The 27,132-nt window shown below is 42.1% G+C and overlaps 16 protein-coding genes across 16 annotated transcripts; 7 read left to right on the top strand and 9 right to left on the bottom strand.

The window, feature by feature from the left end:
* Positions 1 to 119: 119 nt before the first annotated feature.
* On the bottom strand, positions 120 to 1,532 carry PAS_chr2-2_0275 (Delta subunit of the translation initiation factor eIF2B; the record flags this gene model as incomplete). The annotated part of the gene is made up of 1 exon (XM_002491873.1): positions 120 to 1,532. The coding sequence occupies one exon, from the start codon at positions 1,530 to 1,532 to the stop codon at positions 120 to 122; it is 1,413 nt and encodes a 470-aa protein (XP_002491918.1).
* A 194-nt stretch (positions 1,533 to 1,726) lies between these two features.
* PAS_chr2-2_0485 (uncharacterized protein) lies at positions 1,727 to 2,755 on the bottom strand (the record flags this gene model as incomplete). The annotated part of the gene is made up of 1 exon (XM_002491872.1): positions 1,727 to 2,755. One exon carries the CDS (start codon positions 2,753 to 2,755, stop codon positions 1,727 to 1,729), a length of 1,029 nt encoding a protein of 342 aa, XP_002491917.1.
* A 556-nt stretch (positions 2,756 to 3,311) lies between these two features.
* Positions 3,312 to 4,556, top strand: PAS_chr2-2_0276 (Plasma membrane sulfite pump involved in sulfite metabolism; the record flags this gene model as incomplete). The annotated part of the gene is made up of 1 exon (XM_002491871.1): positions 3,312 to 4,556. The coding sequence occupies one exon, from the start codon at positions 3,312 to 3,314 to the stop codon at positions 4,554 to 4,556; it is 1,245 nt and encodes a 414-aa protein (XP_002491916.1).
* A 139-nt stretch (positions 4,557 to 4,695) lies between these two features.
* Positions 4,696 to 5,984, top strand: PAS_chr2-2_0277 (uncharacterized protein; the record flags this gene model as incomplete). The annotated part of the gene is made up of 2 exons (XM_002491870.1): positions 4,696 to 4,876; positions 4,924 to 5,984. 2 exons carry the CDS (start codon positions 4,696 to 4,698, stop codon positions 5,982 to 5,984), a joined length of 1,242 nt encoding a protein of 413 aa, XP_002491915.1.
* A 70-nt stretch (positions 5,985 to 6,054) lies between these two features.
* PAS_chr2-2_0278 (uncharacterized protein) lies at positions 6,055 to 6,705 on the bottom strand (the record flags this gene model as incomplete). The annotated part of the gene is made up of 1 exon (XM_002491869.1): positions 6,055 to 6,705. One exon carries the CDS (start codon positions 6,703 to 6,705, stop codon positions 6,055 to 6,057), a length of 651 nt encoding a protein of 216 aa, XP_002491914.1.
* A 188-nt stretch (positions 6,706 to 6,893) lies between these two features.
* Positions 6,894 to 7,811, bottom strand: PAS_chr2-2_0279 (Hypothetical protein; the record flags this gene model as incomplete). Its single annotated transcript, XM_002491868.1, has 1 exon — positions 6,894 to 7,811. One exon carries the CDS (start codon positions 7,809 to 7,811, stop codon positions 6,894 to 6,896), a length of 918 nt encoding a protein of 305 aa, XP_002491913.1.
* A 337-nt stretch (positions 7,812 to 8,148) lies between these two features.
* PAS_chr2-2_0280 (Mitochondrial glycosylase/lyase) lies at positions 8,149 to 9,111 on the bottom strand (the record flags this gene model as incomplete). Its single annotated transcript, XM_002491867.1, has 1 exon — positions 8,149 to 9,111. One exon carries the CDS (start codon positions 9,109 to 9,111, stop codon positions 8,149 to 8,151), a length of 963 nt encoding a protein of 320 aa, XP_002491912.1.
* Positions 9,112 to 11,631: 2,520 nt separating this feature from the next.
* PAS_chr2-2_0282 (Putative protein with similarity to the allantoate permease (Dal5p) subfamily of the major facilitat) lies at positions 11,632 to 13,375 on the top strand (the record flags this gene model as incomplete). The annotated part of the gene is made up of 2 exons (XM_002491866.1): positions 11,632 to 12,105; positions 12,152 to 13,375. 2 exons carry the CDS (start codon positions 11,632 to 11,634, stop codon positions 13,373 to 13,375), a joined length of 1,698 nt encoding a protein of 565 aa, XP_002491911.1.
* A 278-nt stretch (positions 13,376 to 13,653) lies between these two features.
* Positions 13,654 to 14,112, top strand: PAS_chr2-2_0283 (Membrane anchor subunit of succinate dehydrogenase (Sdh1p, Sdh2p, Sdh3p, Sdh4p); the record flags this gene model as incomplete). Its single annotated transcript, XM_002491865.1, has 1 exon — positions 13,654 to 14,112. One exon carries the CDS (start codon positions 13,654 to 13,656, stop codon positions 14,110 to 14,112), a length of 459 nt encoding a protein of 152 aa, XP_002491910.1.
* Positions 14,113 to 14,185: 73 nt separating this feature from the next.
* On the bottom strand, positions 14,186 to 14,752 carry PAS_chr2-2_0486 (uncharacterized protein; the record flags this gene model as incomplete). Its single annotated transcript, XM_002491864.1, has 1 exon — positions 14,186 to 14,752. The coding sequence occupies one exon, from the start codon at positions 14,750 to 14,752 to the stop codon at positions 14,186 to 14,188; it is 567 nt and encodes a 188-aa protein (XP_002491909.1).
* Positions 14,753 to 14,882: 130 nt separating this feature from the next.
* PAS_chr2-2_0284 (uncharacterized protein) lies at positions 14,883 to 17,051 on the bottom strand (the record flags this gene model as incomplete). The annotated part of the gene is made up of 1 exon (XM_002491863.1): positions 14,883 to 17,051. One exon carries the CDS (start codon positions 17,049 to 17,051, stop codon positions 14,883 to 14,885), a length of 2,169 nt encoding a protein of 722 aa, XP_002491908.1.
* A 192-nt stretch (positions 17,052 to 17,243) lies between these two features.
* PAS_chr2-2_0487 (mitochondrial 37S ribosomal protein RSM24) lies at positions 17,244 to 18,119 on the bottom strand (the record flags this gene model as incomplete). Its single annotated transcript, XM_002491862.1, has 1 exon — positions 17,244 to 18,119. The coding sequence occupies one exon, from the start codon at positions 18,117 to 18,119 to the stop codon at positions 17,244 to 17,246; it is 876 nt and encodes a 291-aa protein (XP_002491907.1).
* A 404-nt stretch (positions 18,120 to 18,523) lies between these two features.
* Positions 18,524 to 20,107, top strand: PAS_chr2-2_0285 (Hypothetical protein; the record flags this gene model as incomplete). The annotated part of the gene is made up of 1 exon (XM_002491861.1): positions 18,524 to 20,107. The coding sequence occupies one exon, from the start codon at positions 18,524 to 18,526 to the stop codon at positions 20,105 to 20,107; it is 1,584 nt and encodes a 527-aa protein (XP_002491906.1).
* Positions 20,108 to 20,117: 10 nt separating this feature from the next.
* PAS_chr2-2_0286 (Hypothetical protein) lies at positions 20,118 to 22,418 on the bottom strand (the record flags this gene model as incomplete). The annotated part of the gene is made up of 1 exon (XM_002491860.1): positions 20,118 to 22,418. The coding sequence occupies one exon, from the start codon at positions 22,416 to 22,418 to the stop codon at positions 20,118 to 20,120; it is 2,301 nt and encodes a 766-aa protein (XP_002491905.1).
* A 1,278-nt stretch (positions 22,419 to 23,696) lies between these two features.
* Positions 23,697 to 24,617, top strand: PAS_chr2-2_0488 (uncharacterized protein; the record flags this gene model as incomplete). The annotated part of the gene is made up of 1 exon (XM_002491859.1): positions 23,697 to 24,617. One exon carries the CDS (start codon positions 23,697 to 23,699, stop codon positions 24,615 to 24,617), a length of 921 nt encoding a protein of 306 aa, XP_002491904.1.
* Positions 24,618 to 24,684: 67 nt separating this feature from the next.
* On the top strand, positions 24,685 to 26,312 carry PAS_chr2-2_0287 (Protein with DNA-dependent ATPase and ssDNA annealing activities involved in maintenance of genome; the record flags this gene model as incomplete). The annotated part of the gene is made up of 2 exons (XM_002491858.1): positions 24,685 to 25,100; positions 25,151 to 26,312. The coding sequence occupies 2 exons, from the start codon at positions 24,685 to 24,687 to the stop codon at positions 26,310 to 26,312; spliced, it is 1,578 nt and encodes a 525-aa protein (XP_002491903.1).
* Between the last annotated feature and the right edge of the window lie 820 nt (positions 26,313 to 27,132).

The following is a 27,132-nucleotide window of genomic DNA, read 5'->3' as shown; positions in this document are numbered from 1 at the left end:
GTAGAGATAACAATAGGAAGGTACTTTTAAAGTCAAGAAGTAGATTGAAGAAAGTATCAAATGTTTTTAAATAAAAGTAGATGGCAAGCGCTGAATTATAGACATATATATTTGCTTCTCTAACTGTTACTGCTGTTACCTTTGTATTCTCTTAAAATTACTGGAACTGAGGACGGGGGCAAAGAACCTACTTCAGTGATGACTTTTTGAATGTATTCTGGAGGAGTCAGATCATACATGATATTCAATATGGTGACATTGTCTATTTCTCTGTAGTTTGCCAAAGGATCTTCAGGCTTTGTCAACGAGACACCGTTACTATTACTGTTGTTGTTGTTGTTGGAATTCTTTTTTCCTTTGGATTCTTCTTCTTTTTGCGTTCTTTTTTCCTTCAGAAACTGCTCCAATGCAAAACCATTTCTTTTTGTTGGTTTCGATCCCATGGTTAAAAGATCTTGACCTTCAGAGAGTTCGTTCATGGTCACAGAATCCAATTGCACTTTGTCACTGAACTTGATACTTTGACAGCAAACCAATACAGGTATGTCTCTCTTGTGAGCACTCATAGCAATAAGAGCAGTACCCACCCTGGAATAAAGTCTTCCATTCGAAAGCATGGCATGCGCTCCCAGCAGTACCACATCAACAGGTTCTTGAAGGATTGATGAGAGAGAATTTATGAAAATGTATTGGCATGATATGTTTGGATATCCGCTTAATTCTGTGGCAAGTTTCTTTCCCTCAAATAAAGGTCTGGAATCAACGATGACCAACTTGAACTTGCGGTTTAACTCCGTAGCAACATGCTTGAATATATGCAAAAGAACCTGTGAGTGTCCAAATGTTAAGACTGTGCTTCCATCCACAATATGCTGGATAGTGCTGTCTGTGATGGCGATGTTAGCATACTCAATCTTTTCCTTAATATAAACATCGATTTTTTCGGTCAAAATCAGTTGGGCCTGTTCATCAGTCTCGTCAATCGAAATCAAACTAATTTCCTGTTTCAACCAGCGGATAGTATTTCCCATAGAAGTACTTAGGGGACGAGCACTCTTCAAGTACTCAATTTGATGAGACAGGTGGCCAGTTAAATGTCTGGACAAGGAAGTACCCTCTGGGGTTTTGTAAGATTCAATCACATCCTTGAAAGCTTCTAGCATTGCTTGGCACCTATGCGTAGATCCCACGATCTTGAACGTACTGTACTTTAAACAAAGAGTGAGAATAGAGGGGTGTACAATATTAGCCAATTGCGGTGGGGTACTGCTAATTCTCTGTTCTCTCGTTTCTAAATGACCAAATAATGGAGGGATCTTCAAGGTCTCTGATTGGGTCTTGGACTGGTTAATTTGTTTCTTGATGTTAGAAGCAGTTTTGGGTCTATCACCACCACGGCGTTGTGGGGCATCAGGTTTGATTCCAATGGATTCTTTTTTGGCCGCTCTCTTTGCAGCCTTCTCCTTCTTCTTAAGCTCTTTGAGCTCCTTATTGGTAAGTTGACTAGTTTCGGGCTTGGTCCCTTCACTCATGTTTGGCTGTAGATGAGAAATTCCGTACTAGAAGAAAAGCGATGGAAAAAAAAAAATATAGGTTCTACAATCGCGAAGTTCTATCAGCCAAATGGAAGAAGGAAGTGGAAAAGATGTACATGTTAGGCTAAGGGGGGTGTTGGATCTCCTTCTTTAGGACCACCTCTATGGTATATACAAGAAGTCACTATAAATCACTCAGACGATGGTGGGGGGATATGCTTAGGGAATTGCATGGTGTTCTCAAACTCAACCAAGAGATTGGAATATCCAATTGACTCACCAATCGTTTCCATAGTATCCAAGAAAGGAGTTAGCTTGTGGATGATTTCTGCAATGGCAGGATTTGAGATGTGGGCCTGCAAGTTGTTCAGGGAAGCATTAACGATCTGGATCTTGCAGTAGTCGTATTTGTATTGCGCGTAGATCTTGAACTTGGAGCCTTGGGCAACGGACTTCAAGGCAAAACGAGACACATCTGGGAGTTTTATGGCGGCTCCTTTAGCCAAATGGAGTTCTAAATAGGGTTCAAGTTGCACCACCGAGTTGAAGTTGTTGATCTCCTCCGCTTTGATATGGCAGCTCAGTTTTAACAAATTGGTTAGAGGATCCTGCTGAACTTGCTCCGCTATAGCATCTTGAAACTTATCCCGGAGTATCTTTTCGGACTTCTGTAAACGTTTATCCAACGATGCATGGTCAAGATGTTGGTCCGTAGTACCTCGTTCTGCAACTTTGAGGTACTCCAACATCACTACAGTTGATGCAATCGAGGGATCAAACTGAGAATACCATTCAGTCGGAAGCGTCCACAAAGTAGTCAACGAATGAGGGAGGCGGTTTAGTTGAGCCGCTTTGATCAAAAACGGAGTCAATGGCTTGGATGTCAAAACTGAAGGCTTCTTCTTGGAATTTCTAGTAACATCAAAAATGAGCTGGCGGACCTTGAGAAACTCATCATAAGATTCACACTGGTTGATCAGTTTGACAAGATCATTTTGACGAGGCGGGCCTTTATATGTTTGCGGAGCCAATGGCTTCCCCGTAGAATCAATCAAGTCTGCTGCAATTAATTGTTGTGAATTGGTGGGTCTGTATATCATTGTTTTGAGCTTCTTTGGGGTTTTTTGATAAACAATATACTCCTCAAACTTGTTGAGAAGTTCTTGAGACAACTGTCTGCAAGGCTTCTGGGAGGAAAACTGTCTTACGGACAGATACATCTAGCTGTTGGTGATTTGTATGAAGTTTTTTTTCTGGTTGAACACAGTTGGCGAATGTTGATGGACATTCGCGCCCTCTGTCTCACCTACGCTGAGGTAACTGTCAGCGTAATGATTGGACTTTAAGTGGTCTGTAATGAAGTGATATCAGTAACAAAATAAGCTTCAAGCCTTGGACAGTAGCTCTAATACGGATCACCTTGATCTAGTGGTATTACTACCAACTTTCCGCGCAATGGACTCGTTCCATCAATTGTAAGTATCTTAATCGTCTTTACAAAGGCTCAGTTGACGGCTTTCGAACTTACTTGACTACTGACTATTGTCAAAAGAAAGTGGTAGATTCAGTTCTCATATTTGTTGCACCGGACTCCTCATTTGAAGCCCTTTTCTCCACATCACTGCCATTTCCGTGGCCATCATCGCAGGCATTGTCGCGCCTATTTATTCCCATTACAGAAAAACCATGACGGCAGGATGAGCATAAGATGGGCACTTCGTCATGCTCTCTTATTGAAGGTGGAATCAGTTTTTACACCAATCGATAGCAAACAGGATGCCTGCTAGTAATGATTTACCCAGAGAAAACACAGATGGAGATCCCAATTCCAGCACTCCTCAAGATTTAGAAGCACAATCGGTAACATTAGTCACCCCTTCAGACGAACACAGCATTCTGAGTCACCAGGGACATAATATTTTCTGGGAGCACTACATCAAAGAATACCATCCAATATGGAACATAGCGTTCATGTCCACTGGAATATGTGCCGGGATACTGTACAAATTCCCCTACCCTGCAAGATGGTTGGAAGTCCTTGGGCTGATAATGTGGGGTATCTCGCTCCTTTTATTTATATTGGTAACTAGTTTCACCGCGTTGAAGCTGTACAAGTTTCCAGTATTTCGCAAAGACCTCATTCAAGATCCAGCGTTTAGTGTTTTCTTGGGGCCTTACTCAATGGGTTGGTCTACCCTGACTAACATGATCCATTATCTAGCAGACGGAAAGTTTGTGGTAGGACAGTTTGTGTTCTGGTGGATAAATGTCATTCTTGCCATCTTTTGTGGTTGGTTTCTAGTGTTCATCCTTTTTTCAAAATCCAAGATCGGCCCTCCACAGGTTAACTTTTCATTGATTCTGCCGGTTCTACCACTGACAGTGTGTGCAGCTTGCGGAGCCCTGGTCGCTCGAGACATGAATGACCACAGAAGTCTTCAAATGACTACCAGCATAGTTTCATTCTTGCTATGGGCAAATTCCATTTGCCTAGGGTTCGGATTCATTTATGTCTTCTTTGGTAGACTGCTACTGCTAAAGCTCCCTCCCAAAGCTGCTACCTTCGCTACTTTTGCCCCGATAGGCCTTATGGGACAAGGAGCGTGGGGCATAGCCAACCAGTCTTATAATATGTCCAATTTCTTTGGTGAAACAGAAAACTTACTTAATCACGATTTGGTCCGTGTTGTTATCCATTGGGAGTGTTTCTTTTGGTCCTTAATACTTCTTTCGTTTGGATTTTTCATCTTAGCAATCTCCACAGCGACATGTATATTCTACTACCCTATTCCATTTTCACGAGCATGGTGGACGATGACTTTCCCCATTGGTACCCTTTCGGTTGGTTGCACACAAGTGTATCATTCCTTTGGATTGCCAGCATTCAGAGTGATGGGAGCGATTTTTGGTACAGTATGTATATTGTTGGTATTGGTTTGTTTGGTGGGATCCGTGATAGTGGAGTTCCCTCATGGGCCTGCTAAATTGAAGGCCCGTGCTTCCCAGAACCTAAAGTTATAGATAATTAAGTAAATGACAGATGTTCCGCGACTTTTCCTTTGTTGTGGCAATGGGAAGAGAAAAAAAATTCTGAAACTTACAAAATCTTCAACTCCATTAAGTACCAGGCACTAACTAGAGGCACACTCTCTAATGTATAATGTCTAGCAAAATCCTGACATGCTCAGTTCTATCGGCGTTGGCAACTGCCTTTCTGTTGGATTGGTACCACAAAAAATTTGAAGTTACCACCCCTCCTACTAAAACTTCAATTAGAAAGCCCAGAAAGTATGACGAAAGCCTGATTAGAGAACAGCTCGCCAGAAACTACAGCTTCCTTGGTGAAGAAGGATTGGACAAAATAGGAATACTTTCGTTGTGATTGTAGGTTGCGGAGGAGTTGGTTCCAACTGTATCATATCTCTCATTCGATCAGGAATATCACATATTAGAATTGTTGATTTTGACCAGGTTTCTTTGTCTTCACTGAACAGACATGCTGTAGCTCAGTTGGAGGATGTTGGTACCCCCAAAGTTGAATGTTTAAAAAAGCATATACTTAGAATTGCTCCTTGGGTCACCGTTGAAACTCATAATGAGTTGTTCGATATTAACAATGCCCAGCAGTTACTTCTGGAAGGAACCCCTGACTACATTGTCGACTGCATAGATAATATCGACACCAAAGTAGACCTTCTTTCTTTCTGCTGTGAAAGAAATCTCAAAGTCGTGTCTTCCATGGGAGCAGCCTGCAAGAGCGACCCCACCAGAATCAACGTGGGAGATATTTCATGTACTGAAGAAGACTCCTTAGCCCGTTCGGTAAGAAGAAGGCTTAAAAAGAGAGGAATTCTGAAGAAAATACCTGTTGTGTTTTCAAGTGAAAAACCAGCTCCTGGCAAGGCTTCCCTGCTGCCTTTGCCGGATGAAGAGTACGAGAAAGGTAAAGTTGGTGAATTGAGTGCTTTGCAGAATTTTAGGGTGCGTATTCTCCCCGTTTTGGGAACCATGCCGGCCATGTTTGGACTAGCCTTGGCTACCTATATTCTATGTGACATAGCCGACTACCCCATGGAGCCTATAGTAGGAAAGAGTCGAACAAAAGTTGACGGTATCATACAGTCGTTGGCCGGTCAACAATCCAGGCTCGGAAACACTGAGCAAAGGATACCCATACCCAACACTGACATCATCTACATTGTTGAAGAGATTTTCCGGGGAAAGTCACCTATCAGTAATTACTCTACAAGATTGACTCTATCACAATGGGACCCGGCAAAGAAGCTGTCTCTTCAGAATATTGTAGTCATGACCAAAGAGGAACAGAAATTGCATGAACAACGAGTGCTGAAAGGCGGGGAAAAGTTGGAATCAGTATACCCTCCAGAGGTTATACAGTTGGTCGAAAAACGTTTTGCAGAAGAGAAATTTTACTCTCAGTTTAGATGAGAGGGTTCGAATGGGGGTGATGGCAACGCTAAAAGTTTACATGTATATACAGAAGTTTAAACCTTTCACTCTAGAAGAAAAAGTTCCACCATTTTTGACGCTTATTAGGTGATTTTCCGAATTTCGGATCAGATGCCGTGTAATCGATAGGTTTTACTTGATTGGCCTTGCTGACGACTTCAGATGCTCCTTTAGTACTCATCGTATGCTTGAGCCCATGTTGGGAAACGGATTCCTTCGTTGCGGAAGCAATCGTAGTTAGTTTTGTCTTCCCGACATTGAATCCAAGGGATCTCAGTTTCTTAACTAAGGCTGGGGTTATGGCTGCGGTCAGTGGTACTCGTATAAAGATCAGTGATTTGTGGATTCCATAAGCAATGAAAAATTCTGTTAGTATGATACTCCAGTAATCTTCCTCTTTATCAGTGGCTTCAACCTCTTTGGGACTAAACCCGAAAAATTTCTTTACCTTATTCTGTAGCTCTCCAACTTTTTCTTGCCCTAGGGAGTGAACCGCCAAAAAGCACAACGGCAGATCTAGAGCTGTGAGTCCAAGGTAAACACCCAAAGCCGAGTAGCCATACTCCTGAAAAAGTTTCTTTATTCCGGTGGGTTTCTTAGCAGCCGAAGAGCTTTGCAATCTCACAGAATTTGCGAGCCTCAATGGGGTTACGGAAGAACGAACTGGTCGCAAAGTAGCTCGTAATCCTAGTCGTAGCATTGTCTCTAGGTGCTGGGGATTATCCGTTTCTCACCGTACAAAGATGGCGAAGATCCAGTATTCATAGAGGTGTTTGGATGCATCAAAGCTCGATTTACTGTATAGTAAGATCGTTTATATAATTCAACCTACATGTGAATATTATGAACAGTTTTCAATATTATACTAATCTGTGTGGAATCTAACTACTAGAGCTTGGATTTAGGTGTACGAGCAACAGTGCATTTGATTAATCCGTTGGGATGTGGGGATGGGTAGAATAGCTCGTTGTCGTTCTCCAAACCCTGGAATGAAAAGTCAAACAAGAAGTAATGTTTGTTAGGCAAAGAGTAGGTGACGTTCTCAAGGTCGGGCACTAAGTCTAAAATCTTCTGTGCCATCTTGTACATAGTGTTCTGTACCGATGGAGAGTTCTCTGTGGCGAAAAGGTCTAAGGTAACTTTCCTGGCAGCTTCGAAGGCATCATCGAACACTCCGTGCTTTGCGAGAGTGTTGATGTTGTTGATGCTTCCAAGTTTCTTGGAGTCCCAAACCCAGGTGGCATCCACATCAGTAGACAAAATTCTATCCTTAGTTGGCTTTAAGGTGGTGTAGTCACATTCGTTATATCCGTAGAACATAGATCCAGTGCTCTTCAAAACAGTGAGATCCTTGACTCCGGATGAGAGCTTGAAAGTGCCGTTTCGAGAGTACTGCAAAGTTGACAAACGTAGCTCATCTCCATCCTTCAGGAAAGAGTGGTCGTAAGTCTTAGAGGCTCCGTTCTCACGTGAGATACGAGTCCAACGGTGCTGGTGGATGGACACGTCGACAGCGGAAACCCAGCTGTACTTGTTAATAAAGTGCTTGGCCAAATGTGCGGCAAAGTTTTCGATTGGCCAGATATCGAACTTCTTGGCCTCGACCAAGATGGTGTTCTTGACTGTATCAGTAGGAACGATGGATGAGTTGTCAGCCTCGGTGTAAGACTCGTCAAAGGCACCAGTTAGAAGGACACGAACGGTTGCTTCCATGACCTCATGGATCTTTGGGTTGCGTGGATCCTTCTTGACCTTGAGGAATTTGACGTTGTCCTTACCGTAGGTAGAATCTGATAGATACGACATGTTGCTGTTGGAGGTAAAAACTTTAGAGAATATGTTGTAGAAAGTAATCTTTGACAAGTTTGATTCAACTAATGTCAAGTGGGTTGGCGTGGCTTTTATAGTAAAAAATAGCAAAGAATGAACAATAGAGTTCGATGTAATCTCGCAGCTTATCTGTGCCCGAATCAAGGTTCCTCACGGAGACTGCCGGTTTTCTGCGCGAACAGGTTGAAAAAGGATATTTCCCAGATAACAGGAATCAGCTTATTTTTCTAAAGTCGGCTGGCCGAGTTTATCGTTCTAAGGTAGATGCAAGATGGAGTAAAAGTAAGGAAAAAGAACTTGTCTGTTTTGCTATCTATTCTAACTTTAAATCCCGGGTGAAAAGAACTGAGTGGGCCCACCCGGCGTAGCTGCCCCATTTGTCAACGAAAAATCTTTTCATATCAACGTACATGGCCGAAGAGAGGGTAGCATTCGATCTACCACGGAATTTATAGGAGTAATCTCTTCGTGCAAACTGCAGAACATGCGTATCAATAGGCACGAGCGAATGTCTATTCAGCGACATTAGAGCAACGCAATCGGCCACTTTAGGACCAACTCCCTTAAACTGGAGTAAAAACTCGTGCACCTGCTCATCAGTGAAGCTACTGCTGCGCATGCTGTGAAGTTGCATGAAGAGTGCCTTGTCATCTGCTAACATCTGGGCTGTCTCGTAGACGTAACGTGCCCGATAGCCAAACCCTAGTTCTCGAAGTGACGCTTCTGAGGCTCGAGATGCAAGTTGGACAGGGGTTGGAAAAGAATAATATTTGGTTCCTGCATACTCCACGATAAAATCACCATACTCTAGACAAAGAGCATGACACATCTTTGATATTCTCTTCACATTATTGTTGCTAGAGCATATAAACGAGATCAGTGTTTCCCAAGGATCTTGTTGTAGCATCCTGATTCCTGCAAACGCGGCCGACACCTTGGCGAAGTGAGCATCCTTGGACGCCCAATCTTTGTACAACTGAACGATGCTGATTTGCAGGTTGAGGTAATTTGAGATGAGACCCAGAACGTCGTCTTGAGTGTCTTCTTCTAATTTTGGTTGTAACTTTTTGATGTTTGAGGAATTTTTTTGAGATGAAGTCAACGACGCGTATTCCAGTTGATCTTCCGTTTGACGAAGAAACACGACGCGGTTATTGAGAGTTGACGACCATATATTGTTATTCTTGACCCAACGGAATGCCTGGCCACACCTTAGCAGCTTATCTAGGTATATTTCATTGGGAGGAAGATTAATGCTGTGCCATACGAGATTCATGATTTAGTAGATGGAAAATCTCGAAACGTTTCAATATAACAATTTGGGGAAGCGAACGGACCTATATGGGTGAGTAACTCTTTAGTTGGCTAGTAGTGAAGTCTTTTGTTTCTTGCTTGAAAAGATCCAGTTTCAGTGGATAGAAACTGGATCGTGTTCTCGCTGTTTTTATTTATCTACGAGAGCCAGGGTCCCTATTCTTTTACAATTCAGCGATTGATCCTATACATAAAGATCCCAGAGTATGCACGATTTCCTGTTTTCTAAATTACATGTTATAGGCTGCTCTTTTGCGGAAATCGTGGCTTTAAGCTGCAGATGGTGGAGTCGTCAGATGTCATTCAACAGAAAGTCATTATAGCGAGTTGACTACGTTCAACTTACCGCAAGAAATCGTTTTTCGAAGTTAGCTTCGAATTTGTTCGTATTTGAAATGCTGACCCAGCATCTCTTCTGCTCATCACCCGGAGATCCAAATGTCGAGGAAAACCTGTTAGTGGGAAACTGACAGAGATTGATATTGATTTAGCAGCATCCTTATTGTTGATCGAAGGATTGACTATCATCCACCGTCCCAAGTTGTCCAGAGTAACTAGTGCATCATACATGGAAAACTTTAAGCATATCTAATGTTAAATGAGCTCTCCGCCTTATGGCAGATTTGATTCTTCTATACCTATGTGTCTTGTTCGACTATGTCTTCCTTTCCCACAAATAAATTGGCATGTGATGCCAAAAATTGAGCCGTCAAAATGATCTTATGGTTCAATCAATTCCGAGAAGAATTGTCTATTTTCTGAAACAGACCATTATCACTTGTCGAAGCCTCTGACTGGAGACTTGTAGTATTACAGAAAGTAAAGAGAATTCCAAAAAGGGGCCTGCACCATTGCATCACTAGGTGACTTCATGTGTATTACGTTTACCGGAGTATTTCATGATAAAATCAGATACAATGGCCGTCTATATCACCAGGAGTAAAAGATTCAACTTTGTTGACTTAAAGGTAGATTGCGGACTTTTTATTGAATTGTCGTAGCTATTGGATTCGCAATGCTATCCTATTAACTATAGCTACTTTTGGACTTTTAATAGATTTCGTTTCCCGCAAACTAGTCTCTGGCCATTTTTCTTTGCAATGGTATTTAGATTCAAGTATTGTGCTATATCGTCTTATTCATTACACTATGGTAGCTTAAATAGTGATTATCATCTTTAGCTGACATGTTAGTTGTGGCTAGATGTAATTGAACATCAAGTATGAACGAACGAAAATCAATGTGAGTTCATTTGTCATAGGTGTTGATTCTATAGCGATCAAATAGACTCCCGGCAAGCTCATTATTTTACAGAGATATACGGTGATGCGAAAAACCTCTAACAAGGTAGGCTACACTATGCTTTACCATGTAAAGCTTCACCTCGAGTTCAATCCTATATTGGAAGTATTCCATAAACCAGAAATTTTAAATAAAACAGTACACTCAGATAATTTATAGGCTTTCGGTTGCGGCCATATCTAGCAGAAAGCACCGTTTCCCGTCCGATCAACCGTAGTTAAGCTGCTAAGAGCCTGACCGAGTAGTGTAGTGGGAGACCATACGCGAAACTCAGGTGCTGCAATCTTTTTTTTGTCATCTCGGTACCAGGATTGAAGAGAAGATAAAATGCCTTGCTCACGCTCTGACTAGGTGTGGCGGTGATCTATGGAACAATCGTACGGTAAGGTTTATCGGCCTTTCGATAAGGAAAATTGCCTTTTTGATTTGAATAGGAGAATCGGGTAATTGTTTGCAAGTATCCACAACTCTAACGCCATAACGAACGAAAACAAGCACTCAAGGAGTGAGATCTTACACGCTAATTACTAGTTTCGTCTATAGAAGGTATTATATTGCACAACGGGGTTTGGCTACATATGCTGTCCCTGCATAGAGAGACTCATTTATTTCTCCGTCCTTCATTTTGTAAGACGAATACTGCGACTGCGAAAGTGTGGCTGGCACCACACTTTCTTAGACTATGTCAGTCCTCTCATGATTTCCTACTCAGACTGTTATGAGAAAATTCCAGAGCGACTCACACGATGAACTCTACGGACCTAGCAATTGTACTTCCTTAGTCTCTGCGATGGAAGAACTTTCAGGAGTAAGAGTTGATCCAGGTTTAGTTTGGTTAGTGAGATCTGAGACTAAAACGGTTTAGATTCGAAAACAATAAAGAAGAAACGCACAATATTATTATGTCATCTGCGAATAACGGCTGGATCCACAGTTAAGAATTACCAAGCTTAGCCTCTTACATATTTCATGTTTACTTACACAAACCAAAACCCGAAAGGCTCACCCCATGGTTCACTAACGCTCCGATATGTCGTTCTATTATGATGTCTCTTGGCATTGAATTGTGAATTAAGTATGCTGATAGATGAAGATGGTCAGTTGGCCACGATTTCGACTGATTATAAAGTACCAGCATTTGGGACGAATTTTTCATATCAGTTTAAAGTATACAGTTCATATGGTTTTGAACAACTCAGGAAGGGATGAGACTCCCAGTGAGACTGCTCGTTCGTTTGACAGTTCAGATAGGTTTGCCGAGACTCCCAACTCTCTAAGCAATTCAGACAGGCTTGCCGAGAAAATCAGTTCTATTAACAGTTCAGAAAAAGTTGCCGAGACCGTGCATTCTTTGAGTGGCTCAGAGTTGCAATACCCAACTGTTACCATCATCAATAGTGAGACAGGTGAGAAAACAGTGATCGTAAAAGACTGGACTGATGAAGAAGAGCGAAGGCTTGTTCGTAGGGTGGACTTTATTTTGATTCCCCTTCTTTTTTGGGCCTTTTTCATTCTTCAGATAGACAGAGGTAACATCAGTAATGTCTACACTGATATCAACTTTTACAACATGTTGGAACTGAACAACACAAAAATAAATATTGCCAGTGCATTGTTTGCGATTGGTATCGTTTCCTTTGAAATTCCTTTCAACGTTGCCTTGCAAAGATTGAGTCCTTCAATTTTTTTAAGTTTTTCAGATTCTTACTTGGAGTCTCATTGCAACGCTTCAATGTAAAATAACTAACATCCACTCATTTTACGCTACAAGATTTCTTCTCGGTGCCGCAGAGGCTGGATTTATCCCTGGAGGATTGTACTACATTAGTACTTGGTACAAGAAGTCTGAACTTGGACTGCGACACACACTTTACTTTTTTGGTAACCTTACTGCTCTTTCTGTCAGTGGATTGATAGCTGCTGGTATTTTGAGAGATCTGCCAGGTGTTGGTGGTCTTTACGGATGGCAGTGGATCTTCTTAATAGAGGGTGTAATCGGTGTCGGATACGCCATTATCTTCTTTTTCCTTCTCCCTGAATCGACAGAACACCCTGCTGCTTTTTGGAACAGAAAATGGTTGTATTTTGATGCCCGGGAAAGGTCCATTCTGCGCCGAAGAGTCATCTTTGATGATCCTTCAAAGGTTGTGTCAACTAGAAGAACCAACCTAAAAGATGTATGGAGCACTTTCAGGAATCCAGTTCCCTGGTTTCACGTTTTGATCTCCATGTCCAGTTTGCAAACGGGTACTGCCCTGGGCAGCTATATTCCTCTGATCATTAGATCTATGGGATTTAGTGTTTTTGAAGCTAATGCCAGATCTTCTATTCCCAGATGGTGTACAATGGCGCTTTTGTTAATTCTTACCCTTACCAGTAAGTACTTCAAACCAAGAGCAGCTTCGATTTTGTTCGCCTTTGTTTGGAAGCTTAGTTCCCAGATTGCTGTTAGAGAGCTACCAGACACAGCCACTCCGACCCAACGATTCACGGCATTGTGTTTCTTAGTGACCGTAAATATTGTTGGACATGTTCTTAACAGTGCTTGGCTTAGTATGAACATCCGTAGTCCAAGAGAAAGAAGTGTTGCACTGGCGATGCTGATTATGGCGGCCAATATTGGAGGAGTATGTGGAGGACAGATTCTCAGAGATAACGATAAACCATTGTACAAGAAAGGGTTTTTGGCGTTGATTATCGTCGATGTATTTTCGATCTTGGTATTGATAGCCACCTTTAGCTATTACTTCTACAAGAACCGTAAGGCTGATAAGTTGTATGGGAAAGTGGAACCAATAAACACTAAAGCTGATGATTCTCCAGAGTCTTTCGATAGGGGAGTTGTCTATGTCGGATTTGGACTAAAGAATACAGCAGAAGAAGAAGCTGATGCTCATAGAGATAAGTTCAGATTTGTCCTTTGAAGAAAAATATGTATACATTAAATTATACTTCAGTTTAATTTATTAAGAGTCTTCCGAAAGTACCACCTCTCTGTCTCTCGACATCCAACAACCTGAATAATATTAGCTAGAAAATTATAGTGTGAAGTCTGTCACATATTCGCTGACATTCGGAACCATCCTCTGATCTCCTTTAACCAATCAAATTACTGTTACGTAATCCCCGATCTTCTCCGTTATCCCGTGAATACTTCCTCCCCATATTACATTCAATTTCTTCGGTATCCCTACTAACACCAATGATGTCAAGAGTCGGAGTCAGAAGTTTGATTAAGCCACTGAGAATTAGCTCCAGGGCAATCCAGACTATCCCACAGCCTCCTGGATACATTGTCGGTACTGTCAACGATGCTTACGTCCCTCCGAAGCCACATAAAACTCATGGCTCCTATCACTGGGTCACTGAGAAGGTCATCGCCGTTGGATTGGTTCCTTTAGTTGTTACACCATTTGTCACTGGAGTGTCTACTCCTGTCTTGGACTCTCTTTTGGCTGGATCTTTACTGATACACTGTTATGCTGGTTTCCAGTCTTGTATCATTGATTATATTCCTCTGCGAGTGTACGGTAAGTTCCACCACTATGCCATGTATCTCCTAGGATTAGGAACTGCATTTGCAGGTTACGGAATCTACCAGATTGAGAAGAAGGAGAAGGATGGTTTGGTTGGTATTATCAAGAGACTATGGAAAGCTTAGAAGAGTATTTCTTCCTCTCACAGACTTCTATATTTATATTTATTATTAGTGCTACTAATGCAGAAAATGGAAATTATGACGCTGATTTGGTCCTGTACTGGTCAACTTCCTTTAGTTGTCTTTGTAAAGATTCATTCACTTTCAAGATCCGGTCTTTCTTGAATAAATCGAGTTTCTTAATCAAACCTCTTGAGGTATTAACATTCTCTTTAGAAAATAACTCTAGTGGTACGGTGTTGTCGCCCTCTACCAGCACTTCTCGTGGGGCTAACGTTTCAATCTCCACTACCTGAGATAGTGCGTCTACCTTCAAATGAATTAAAGTCTCATTTATCAGGTACAGAAAGTGCTCCAACTCAACGTTACAGTTAAAACCAAGCAAAGGTTTCAATTCGTCATATCCTATTGACACCTTGTCAGCAGCATAATCCAACAATGTTAGTTGTTTAAGCTTAGCAAGTTCTCTTGGGGTCAGCGATAACAATTGCTCTTGATGTTCGTGGTAATGCTCTAACCTTCCAAACGCAAACAGCTCCAGGGTGAGCATTGTCTGACGAGTTTCACTATTAGCGTTCTCCCTAGTTCTCAACCTGTTATATCCTGTGAAATAAAAGTCCTGAAATATATCTCTGGTGACCATATCCTTATAGTTTAAGCATCAAGTGCGAGAGATGATAAGCTGAATTTTCGAGAAGGGGTTAATCATTAGACACATTAAAAGTATATTTTGTAGTATATATTACACAATAATCAGCTTCACTGGAACCTGTTCATCGCAGATCTATGTCAACCTTCATCTCATCGTCTTCTTCTAGTTCTTCATCATCATTTTCTAAGTCCACATCTTTGAAAACGCTCTCAGATGGTGGTCGTCTCATTAAATGTGGAGGCTTGAAGAGAGGCCCAATTTTTTCAATCCACCGCGTGCGCTTATCCAAAAGAGCTTTGAATCCTGTTTGTTGTTGATCTTGCTGCTGCTGTTGTTGTTGCTGCTGCTGCTGCTGTTGAGTTTGTTGGCCAGAAGACTGGCTTTCATTCTTGCGCTTGTTCTTGCGGGGAACACGAATACGCCTTAGATATGCCTGATCAACTTGTTTATCTAGGTCCTCCAAAATGGACTGGTACTCCTGCCATGCTAGTTGTTCCTCGACTATAGGAATCAACTTTTCCTTCCTTCGAACATTTTTTCTGGTAAGCCTTCGTAACTCTCGTTGCAAAGATCTCATTTCAGCTGAGATTTCATCGTCTTCTCTACTGTTTAGCCAGTCTTCTTCAAATTCTCCATTTCCGCTAGTTACTCCAACAGAGTTAACTAATTCATCAGCGTGTCCTTCACGCTTCAAAGTTTGTTCCACGTTCATAAACACACCAATATACTTCAGCTCTCGCCTCAATCTTTGATCTAAAGTCTCGTAATCGGATGTCTCCACAGAGGGCGTCCATCCTTCATTTCCAATAGCGCTTGAAACGTTATTGTTGTCATCATTGTCCACTGGTTCACCATCCTCAGTATCGTCACCATTTTTTAGTAAAGCGGAAAGCAGTCGAGATGCTAAAGGACCACACGATACCTTTTCAGTCTCCAAGACATCATCAGTTAAAGAAGCACCGCTCCCCTTTGGTATCAGAGCATCTTGGCGCATTTTTTGGTCAGCCAGACGGGGGTCTACGTCATTGGGTTTTTTCTTAATCATTCCTGTGTTGATATCCTCCTCATACCATGTATCTCTGTAGTGAGCACCAAATTTAGGTATTACAAATGGAGTCACATTTGGATCGTAGTTTTTCGGAAGATTTTGGGGCAAGTTATACTGTTTTTTAAGGAACTTGATATCTTCCTCCGTAAAAGGGCGGAAATATGGTTCCAAATAGCTTTGAAAGGTGCTGAATTGTACTTGGGATGGTGGTTTGCTTTTCGTAAAATCTTCATCTGGAAGCTCTCCAGGCAGGAACTCTTTCAAATCGCTCGTTGGATAAGAAGCGACTCCATATTTCCTCTTATAGTAGTCTTCACCAGTTTGTTCCAGTCCATTTTCATCGTAGAGTCCCAGTTCCACCGCTGCCACTGGTAACGTCTGGGATGTAACAAATTCTGATTTGGGATTTTTGACTCTGGTATCGTTCTCACGAGTATAATGGCCTTCTTGTTCGAATCCTTCTTTGACAACTGGTTTAGCTTCAGATGCAGCCTCTTCTTCTTCAACTTCTTCATCCTCTTCATCATCGTCAGCCTCTACTGCCGCCTCAGCCCCAGGTTCCCCTCCAATCCCTGCCTCACCTTCTATTTCAGCTTCTTCCTCATCCTCATCATCGTCACCAGCTTCATCTTCTTCCATTGCATCATCTTCATCATCATCATCGTTGTCATCGCCAATTTCATCTTCTTTGGCTTCATCTTTTACCGATGTTTTCGAGTCCACTTTTTGACTACTGCTTTCCTTCAATGGCAACCCTTGTGGTTTGGTGTCTGGGATTTCAATCCTATCGGTACTTTGAACTTTCTGCCTTTTTCTAGCAGGCTGTTCACTCTCAGTACCATCAATCTCTTCCTCTTTCACCTCTCCGGTTGAAGGCTTATGCTCAATTTCTTTGAGCTTGTTATCAATTATCTTGAGGAGATTGTCATCGTAATTACTGACATATTGCAACTCTTCAATCAACTGTTCAAACAAACCTTTGACGTTGTTCAACACGGAAACCGATGGTGGAAAAGCAATACCATCTCCTTGAAGCAGACCCAAATTAGAATCATAGGATAAATTTAACTCGCTCAGGATATCATGAAGAGTGGATGAAGGGTTCTGTTTGGGGTAATCAACCTTAGGTTTACCCTTGCCAGCGCCCAGTCCTTTCTTCACAGGGGAACTTTTATTCGACCCAAGACTCTTAGCAACTCCAGGAGGCTGGCCTCCTCGACGAGTACTAGACCTAGCAGCCATTTTATTATGGTTCCCTAACAAATTCTATGGCCCCTAGTATTGCAATGGAGAAGAGGTCTGATTGAAACATACAGAACGCGAAGAAACAGATGTTCCGAGATATTGGTCTACACACGAAAGTTCATCTGATGCCTTTGCATGTATTGATTGATTAAGCTATTTACAGTTTACAGTTTACCGTCATAAGGAGTTTCAAACCTTTTGCTGTTGATAAATCTCTCTGAAGACATCCATAGAGGGTTTCGGTGCATCTTCTGGTCGGTTCCAGCTGGCTGGAAACTTGTAATCTTTCTTGCGATGCTTCTTTGAAAGTTTGGCCTTCGTGTGTCTGGTATCTAAAGGAACATCTTCGAAAGAATCCTTTAGGTTCTTGCTTTCAGCCAATAGCCTATTAAACATTTGAGTCAAATATTTTGCATTCTGTGTGGGTTCAGGGAATCTGTCACTAGACATTTTGAACAAGCCTGTGCTGTGGTCGTATCTTACACTAGCGAGCAACTTGAACTTGTGTGATTCCTTGGGTCCTAACTGTAAGTCAGAAACACGACATTCTAAAACCACTTTCCTCTCGGCAGGATGAGATTCTCCCAAGTATGTGGTATAACGGAATCTCAATGGTTTCTCAGTTGGAGACGGCTTCTTGAATTCCTGTCTGAACTTAGCAAGTTGAGGAAGCTCATATGCTGCCACCCTGTTGTAATACCTCTGTTCTCTGTGTTCATCGATCAGGTCATGCGCTTGCGATGGATAATCATCAAACATGAAAGGCTGAGGTTTAAAATCGTCTGCCACTGATTTACGTTCGACTTCGTAGGCCGAAATCTCTCCACCTTCGTAAATCTTTTGTATCTGACGGTAGGTAAAGCCAGTATCTTTGGATGTTGATAGAAGTGCCTCTAATTCATGTTTATCCTTGGTGTATTTGGGTCCCAACGACAAAACTCGCTCTTGGTACAATTGAAAGATCTTTTCACTGGGAAGACCTTTCCATTTTTCAGGAGTAAGAAATAATGGCGTCTCTTGTAGTAGACGAACTGCCTGATGAAAATTTCTGACCACTCTGTGCATGCCAAAAGTAAGGTGGAAGTGATAAGCTTGAGCTGTAGATTTGACGACATTTTTTTCTCCGAAGTAATTAAAGTTTATGGTCGTGTACCGTCCAAACCATTAAGGCAACATCCTCCGTTGAGGGTCAATTGGCAATTCAGCAGTCTTCGAAAAGCAAGAGTGCACCACCATTGTATGAATGCATACAATTTCAATTCAGTGGTCTCTTTGTTCCGCTTCTCATTGAGTCAGTTGATTGTAATTCCTTTCCCTGCCTCTATCTTCAGCAATGGCTAGGATATACCGCGAAACAAGTCTCAACTTCCTCTGGAGTGAACATCTGAATATACTATTTTCCCCTATTCCAACTACTTATATAAATCAACTTTGATACAGAAATTCCTTCATATATACTTAGTGGATCGATGGTAAACGAACAAAAGCTTACCTCCCTCCAAACTTCTATCAAGCACCTTGTTGAGCAATCCAAAGATGCAGATCCACCTTATGCAGCACTCCTTTTGAACCTGTGCGAAACTGTTGCTGAGTTGTCTACTGAAGTGGCGGAGCTAAGAAGTCAACTTCGCAGTCAGAATCAGATCGAGCAAACGTCTCTTGATGTGGAGGCTTCTCAAAGACCACAGGACTCATCAGAGCATGTTGCTACAGATACCAACCTTTTGAAGCTTCACGAGATCACAAGAAGTTTTAAAGATAGCCAGCAAGCAAAGATGATAGTTCCTCAGAAGAATTTAGCCTCTGTTCCTGATACAACTCACGCTCCTACAGAGTTTTACATACTCAAGGATGACGGTATATATCAGTGCAAATCATGTGACCGTTCTTATGATCATTTGACTGCCATGTATAATCATTATAAGTCATTTCATGTCAAGCATAAAAGGCCCTTTGATGATGGAAAGCAAGGTGGGGGGTCAGTTTCCTCTGGTGGATTGAATAATGATATGGCAGAAAACGAACAGGGGGAGAACGATAAAATACCTATTGACCAGGTGGAAGGTAACAATAGGGATGATGATGACAGTGATGATGATGATATTGATGACGAAGAAAATGAGGAGGAAGCAGAGAAAGATGCTGACGACGATGAAGAGTATGTCTACACATCTTCCAAGAACTCAATTCCCTCTAGAGGCATCAATAAACCCAAAGTGCCTTCCACCAAAGGTAAAAAGAGGGCTTTGTTATACACGAGACTTGGGACCCGTTATAGATGTGATGCATGTTACCATGATGAGCAAGATGTCATCTTCAACAATTATCCAATGCTGTACAATCATATCAAGGCGAAACATTTTGAACAATTGACAAATCAAGCCAATTATAAGGGCAAACGAGTACGTAAGGAGCCTGCTAAGAAAAAGCCTTCTTCTAGGAGAAAACTAAAATACTCCAAGGTGGACGACGAATTCCGCTGTGATGCCTGCCAAGAACAACATGGTAAGTTAGTATTGATCAAGCATTACCCTATACTATACCAGCACATCAAGATCAATCATCCTGAACAGTTTGAAGGCTTGAAGACTAAAAGTGATGGTTCCTCAATGTACAGTTTACATGAAATTGAAGATGGGCTTGGGTTTGAAGAGATTCAAAAGCTTGTCGCTGCAGGTGAATTACTCAAGAACAAAAGTCGTCGTGGAAGACCTAGTGGGATCTTAAACAACTATTATTTGCGACTTCCAAACAACCAGTTTTATTGTAAAGAATGCCAAGGCAGATTTGGCTCTTATCAATCAGTGTACTTGCACTTAAAAACTCAACATGAGATATCTAACGACACAATACCTACAACAAATGCGACCGTAGCGGGCCCAACACAAACACAGGTTGAAACGAGTGTAGCAACAGGAGTAAATCCACATTTTGAGCCGGAAAAGTTTTCCAGTCCCAGGAAAGAAGTTGGAGTGATAGAAACAATTCTTGCACACTCAGACGACCTTGAGCATTCCATTTCAAGCGAAATTCAAAGTCAATTTTCTCAATAAATCTAATACTCTATATAGTAAGATCACTAACTCTGCGAGCTGGAATCTTAGTACACACCCATGCTGAAGCATACATGTTCGTTCTGTCTATGGTCATCCTTTTTACACGAACAGCAGCAGCTTGGCAATGGAACCCGTTTTCTTCGAATACTTTAATATACCATGGTTCTTTTGAAATTGATCTCAACAGAACACGGCCCCCATTACAAAGACACTTTTTCAGGTGTTCAACTTCAGATTGGGCTTCATTTTTTTTGGGATCGAACCAGTCCATATGATCCATAATGATGGCAACCGTAAGAGATCCGCTTGCTAAACGTTCGAAAACATCATTCAGAGTATCTGTGTGGAGTCTGATATTGTCCAATGGAGACTCTTTTTCATGCATTTTTTTGAAAGTCTGTTTAGTCAGATAATCAGGACAATTAGTGGGTGAATATCTTCCACGCAGGGTCAAATAGTAAAAGTAATTATCTTTCGATATCAACGAACGACCAACAATAGGATCCAACGTGTCCACCACATAGGTAAGAATGGAAGAATTCATCATTTTGGCCTGGTTAGGTGGCACACCTAAGGCTTTCCACAAGAAAATAGGGTTTCCTACTAGCATCTTACTGACTATGGGGTTGAAGATAGCTGGCTTAATCTTGGATTCCCACAAAAACTTTTGCTCTTCCATTGACTTGCAGGTTAAAAGTTCTTCGATGGTGTCAGATACACCAGCAATTTTGAAGACATACTTGGCAAGTCTTAAGGCCCATCTTGTAAATCCGGTATCATAGAGGCCTTTACCTTTTATATCAAAGATTTGAGGTCCATGCTTGGCCCAGTATTGAAAAGAATTGGATGATAGTTGAGGTGCCAGCTTGCTGAACAATAACTCTTCGAAGTTTTCAACCTTTCCAAGACCAAATAATTTCCAGACTTCCTCGTATTTTAGACATCTCAGACTTGCTAGCTTGAGTTCACAGAGGTGATTCTGTGCTGGGTTCAAGTCGACGCCATGAATTCGGCGAGGAGGCTTCTCGATGGAAGCATAGGATAGCAAATTGTCACCAGCTGACGTTATTGCCAGAACAACATCAGATGGCTTCAGATTTAGTATCTTGATATCTTCACGAGGATCTTCCCATGTGAAAGCATAAATGTATTGGTCATTGAATTGAGCATATTGTGGGTTACTTTCCTCATAATAAACTCTCCAAACCTCCCTTTGATAATAAATTGAAGGGTAAGGTAGATGTTTCTTATTATTCTCCAAAGCTCTTTCGTAACCTTTACTTTTCACAGGAACTGATGAGGCAGGAGCCAGGTATGGCGATTCAGTTGCCATTGCATTAAGACGGTGCAACAGTAAGGACGATCTGTCCTTATCGCAGCCAATCCAAATATAATAGGGAATGTTTCCCAGGAGGCGATTTGAGCAGTTAAGGGATTTGATCGTACCAAATTTATACTCCAAGTAGTCTCTTCTGGCAGGGTCCAAGAATACTCTATCCAATTCAAACCAAGCTCTCCAGAATGTTCTGAAAACCCAAGGAACGTGTCTATTAACTGAGCCACCCAGAGTGTTGGTTCTTCCAATACTTGTGGCAGAAGTTTGTACCCCAAAGTCCACCGAACAAATGATACCTATCTCTTTATTCAACATTGGCAAGATGTGATCAACGGCAGCGTGGAATGGGGGAATCATTGACAAGGAGTAAGAAAACGTAATCAAATCTACATTCCCCATGTATTTTTCAGGGACCAGAAAGTCACATGCATCTGCAACTAACACTTCAACGTTGTTGAATCCAAGCTTTTCAAATCTTTGCTTAGCAACTTCGCAAAGTGAAATTGACAAGTCAACCACAATGACCTTTTCGAACTTTGACGTAATCGGCAAAAGAGAGTTCATTATTTCAACGTTATATCCAGTACCACCACCAACATCAATCCAAACAAGTTTGCTGGATTTTTTTAAGTGGGAGGCTGCCAATTGCAATGCCTTTTCTCTTCCTTTCAGAAGCACCCCTCTCGAAGAGTCGTATATGGAAGCTTGACTGCGATAAAAAGATTCCAGAGCAGATTGGTGAGAATTTCCATGATCATTCTTTGCAAACGGTTTGAAGAAACAAGCCCAGCAGAATAGAGTTAGGGAGCGTACAGTTTGATTGAACCAAACAAGACAAGTTGTGAGCATCAACAGTAAACCTGTTATTACCACCGTTGTTTGAGAAACCCATGGTTCTGGATTTGCCAATGATATGAAGTGATCACCTATGGCTGAAGACATTGTACTAGGTTTGATCACCCTTGTTACCATTTGAATCAGGATGTTATATATATAAGAATAATCCACGTGTGATCCACGTGGAGGAGGATAAGTTTGAACAAGCAGGAATGAGATTAGACATTGATGAGTCAAACACGCTGAACGATAGGGAGACCATCTTCTATTGGTGGATGTCTAAATTCACTGAGAGGTGTTTTGAAATTGGTCAATTGGTGAGAGGAGTTCTCAAGTGTCAAGACTTCATGATGATAAGAGATAAGGAAATTAGACATTAAGGCGAGTCGGGGATGGAGAATTTGGTGGTAGCCTGGAAAGAGTTGCTGGAAGTGGGCAACAGATTCGCGAAGAGTTTACAAAAACCTGCCAGTGGGTCAAGGGTTCACCGCGGTAATTGAGTCGTCGCAAGGTCTTGGTTCGTCGTGATTAATCGTCTTTTCTCTCTGAAAACTAGTTGTGCCTTTTTGATTTCGTACAAGGATACCAGAAGCTACATTTTCTAGACGTGATAGAGCTCTAATCCCAACTAGCCCTTCCTCTATCAAAGTATGCTTCCCCAAACTTATCGCGAAAGGATTAAGTTATGTTCCCCACAGGTGGAAATTCCTCCACTGGACTTTCCACGATGTGCGCAGGTGTTGCGTGTTATAGGGCGACACGATCGAAACCCTCTGGCCCAGGCCAAGATTATATTGCAGACTTAGAAAACACGGTATATGCCTGATTATGAAGCATCCTGAAAACGGAACTTGATTCATCGCTAGCAGCATAGTCCCCTTTTTTCTTAATCACCCCCTGAAAAAGGCCAATCAGATAACAGTCACCTCATTAGCGGAACACCGCTCCCTCCTCCACTAATTCCTTGCGGCGAACAGGAAATTGAAAAAAACACTGTGGTAGTGGGAAATCACTGTTTGGTACACTACTCGAAGTTTTCGAATGGGCTAGCAAAATTACGAAAAATGGTGTTATTAGTTTTGTTCTTTTACTGAGCATAACGAATGACTGATTTTAACCCTAGAAACACGCTTGTGCCTTCCAACGTCTTCTCAGATACCATGGTTTTCTACCATACTTGTTCGAGTAAACAGGATCATGCGCCCCTCGGAACTCGTAATTATTCAGGTCGCGAAGGAAGAAAAAAATCAAAACACCCACCAGTTAAAAGGGGTAGGCCTCGCTTGCCCTTAGACTTCTACTTAACCCCCGTCCAAGTCTCCCTTGCAAGCCAGTAGCTAACCAAGAAAGCCTTAGACTCCAGGAAAAACACACGGGACGTAAACAAAACATACACGTCTAAATTATCAGGACATGACAGCCACTGCAGTGAACGCAAAGGATGTCAAGAAGCTGAAGGATGCTTTGGTTGCTTCCTTCTTTGAGCTAAGCAAAGCTGCTCAGGAGGCATCAACCGCCACGGTCAATTTTTTCAATGCCATTGAACAGCCGCTACCAGGTGATATTGCTGGCATTGCTAAATTAGCAAGAGCTGTGGGCGATGTTGACTACTCTGTTGCTGGTGCTCAGAGTACAAGCCAAAAGAGAGCTGCTGCTGCCGCTGCTAAGAAAGCTAGAGACCCCAATGCCCCTAAAAAGCCGTTAACCATGTATTTTGCTTACAGTGCGCTAGCACGTAAAGAAATCATGGAGGAACGTGCCCGTAAGGGGCTGCCGCCTCTCAGTTCTTTGGAGATGACTCATGAGACATCCAAGAAATGGAAGGATCTTCCAAGCGAAGAGAGAGATGAATGGAAGAGGAAATACAATGAGGAATTGGAGTTGTACCAGCATGAAAAAGACCGCTACATTGACGATTTGATCAGTACCGGTGCTGAAATTCCTGAAGAATACCAGAAAGCTGCTCATACACGTAAAAGAAAGATTGAATTTGCCAATGCTTCAAATTTGCTTAAACACCCAAAATTAGAACACCACGCGATCGCTGAAGCTGTTGGCTCCGTGGGAGATGATACCGGAGTTGTGAATGATGGCGTTCATCTAGACAACGAAGAAGACGTTGCTGCCGCTGCCAGTGCTGCCGTTGCTGCTGCTGCTGCCGCAGTTGAAGACGCTGTTTCTGAATCTGACGGAGAAAAGCGATCCAAAAAGGAAAAAAAAAGAAGAAGAAGGAAAAGAAGCACGATAGGGAAAGAGAAAGAGATTAGTTTCTCCTTTTTCTACCCTACCTTACTAGTCGATTGTATATTGTATTTGTATTGTATTGTTTGGTGATATCAAATCTAAGTGTATCGCGCGAAGAATTGAATGTAGGTCTTGGTAACGGTTTCCCTTCATTGAAATGGTTAGATGTCCCATTTGCTCCAAGTCTATGGACATTGGTGCCATTAACGCACATCTCGATCAATGCATGGCTCAGAAGGAGCCAAAGAAACCAGTTTCTGCAAAGTCAGTCTTATCCCATGGAAAGTTCAAGGGTGAAGGCATCACTAGCCCCAGTCAAAAGACGGTTGTTGAAATACCCTCCGAACAAGACAACTACGATCTAACAACCAACTTATCCTCCTCCCCAACACAGAACTCGAGTGTTCCTTCAACAGAGCCGGCTACAAAGAAACAAAAACTGAATGAAGCTACAGATATCAAAAAATTGCGTATGTCAGCAAAATTACCCTTAGCAGAAAGGCTACGGCCAAAAACCTTAGAAGAGTACGTTGGGCAAAGCCATCTGGTTGGGCCCACTGGAGTACTACGTGGGTTCATTGAACATGATAGAGTACCTTCAATGATATTATGGGGACCGCCAGGAGTAACGGTAAAACCAGTTTGGCTCGTATTATTGCAGCTTCCACTCATAACCGATGTGTTGAACTGAGCGCCACTTCCAGTGGAATAAGCGAGTGCAGAAAGGTTTTCGAAGAGGCTAGGAACGAGATGAGACTCACGAAGCGCCGTACAGTATTATTCTGTGACGAGATACACAGGTTCAATAAATCACAGCAAGACGCGTTTTTGCCCTACGTGGAGCGTGGAGATATCATCTTAATAGGAGCCACGACGGAAAACCCGAGTTTCCAGCTGAACAGTGCGCTGCTGTCAAGATGTCGAGTTTTTGTACTAAACAAACTAGATAATGAGGATTTGGCCAAAGTGGTTAACCGAAGTCTCCTATTGGTGAATCGGGTTAGAAAGCTAGTGTACAATATGCCAGTTTTACGACTGACGACGGAATCTTTACAATATATTATTGGTGTTGCAGGGGGTGACTCAAGGACAGCACTGAATTTGGTTGAAATGGTTGATTCTCACTATCAAAAGAATGATGATACCACTGCTGCCTCCGTTGAAGTGGACCCATCGACGTTGAGGGAAGTGCTTCGCTCCACGCATGCAGTTTACGATAGAGTCGGAGATCAACACTACGATGCAATTTCGGCCTTTCACAAATCAGTCAGAGGTTCCAATGTAGATGCAACTTTATACTACCTTGCGAGAATGCTACATGGGGGAGAGGACCCACTGTATATTTCAAGACGAATGATCCGTATGGCCTCTGAGGACATTGGAGTTGTAGACGACTCTTGCTTGCCATTTGCAGTCGCAACTTTCGATGCTGTCCACAAAGTGGGACTACCCGAGGCTGATGTCATGTTAGCGCATTGTGCTTATAAGCTTGCGACCGCAGCCAAGAGTGTTTCTATCTATAGAGCTTGGAATAAAGTGAAAGCAAAAGTCGCTCAGGACGCCAATTTTGCTGGAGCTCCAATTCCTATGCATCTTAGAAATGCTCCTACCAAACTTATGGAAGAACTTGGATACAGCAAGGGTTATAAATACAACCCAGACTTCAAGGAGGGTAAGGTCGTTCAAGAATATCTTCCTTCAGAAATCAAAGATGAAACTTTCTACGAAGACAGACATTTGGGTGACGTGGTTGATTCTGATTTGGAAGCTAATGGAAACAGTTGACCTTCGTTATCCTCGTTTGAGTCAATTGTGCTGATTTGACCCATGCTCCTTTCCTGCCTTGCATTAAAGGGTCATTGTCTGGCATCACGGATGCGATAATTGTGCTGAAGAAGATAAGGTGATGTGCGCTAGTTTTGCTTCTTCGCGTTTCTTTTTTTTGCCCTTCCCTTTGGGGTATAAAAAAGCGGAGTTTCGCTCTATCCAAGAACCAGTACCAACAAGGTTCAAAATCCCACAGTCAATTATCACATTAACTAAATCAACAATGTCCTGCTCATGTTCCACATCTACTTCCACATGCACCTGTGAACCAGGAAAGTGCAGCTGCTCCTCATGTTCCAACAAGATGTTTGTTGACATGTCCCAAGAGTCATCCAGCTGCGGTTGCACCAGCAGCGGAGATTGCAAGTGCTCTGGTGAGTCTTGCAAGTGTTCAAACTGCAAATAATTAACTAATTTATTTTTTCTAATTTGGGTTACTTAAAATAAATGATTATGGAAGACAATACACCAACTGTAGTGCTTTATTTCTCGTTACCAAGTCGATTTTTGACAGAAGCAGCTCAGGTCATCCTGCCGTGGTGCTGGTTCGCTAACATCAGTGGCGTTCGCGGCCACTTACTGGCAGGAAAACTTACCTCGCTCTGACCTGTCCTTTGTCAGTTTGCAACTTTTATCTTTCGCTCCTAGTTACTCTAATGGCAACTGATACTAGTATATCAATACATATCTATACCGTTAACGGTTGATTAAAGGACACTTGTAATTGGTATAAAAGGAGATTAAATCCTCTCTCTTCTTTTTCGTACTCTCTGTAACT

The sequence above is a fragment of the Komagataella phaffii genome, chromosome 2, assembly GCF_000027005.1.
Source record: "Komagataella phaffii GS115 chromosome 2, complete sequence".
In the NCBI taxonomy this organism is placed as follows: Eukaryota; Fungi; Ascomycota; class Pichiomycetes; order Pichiales; family Pichiaceae; genus Komagataella; species Komagataella phaffii.
The sequence above is the reverse complement of the archived record's forward strand: the minus strand, read 5'-3'. Positions and strand labels throughout refer to the sequence as shown.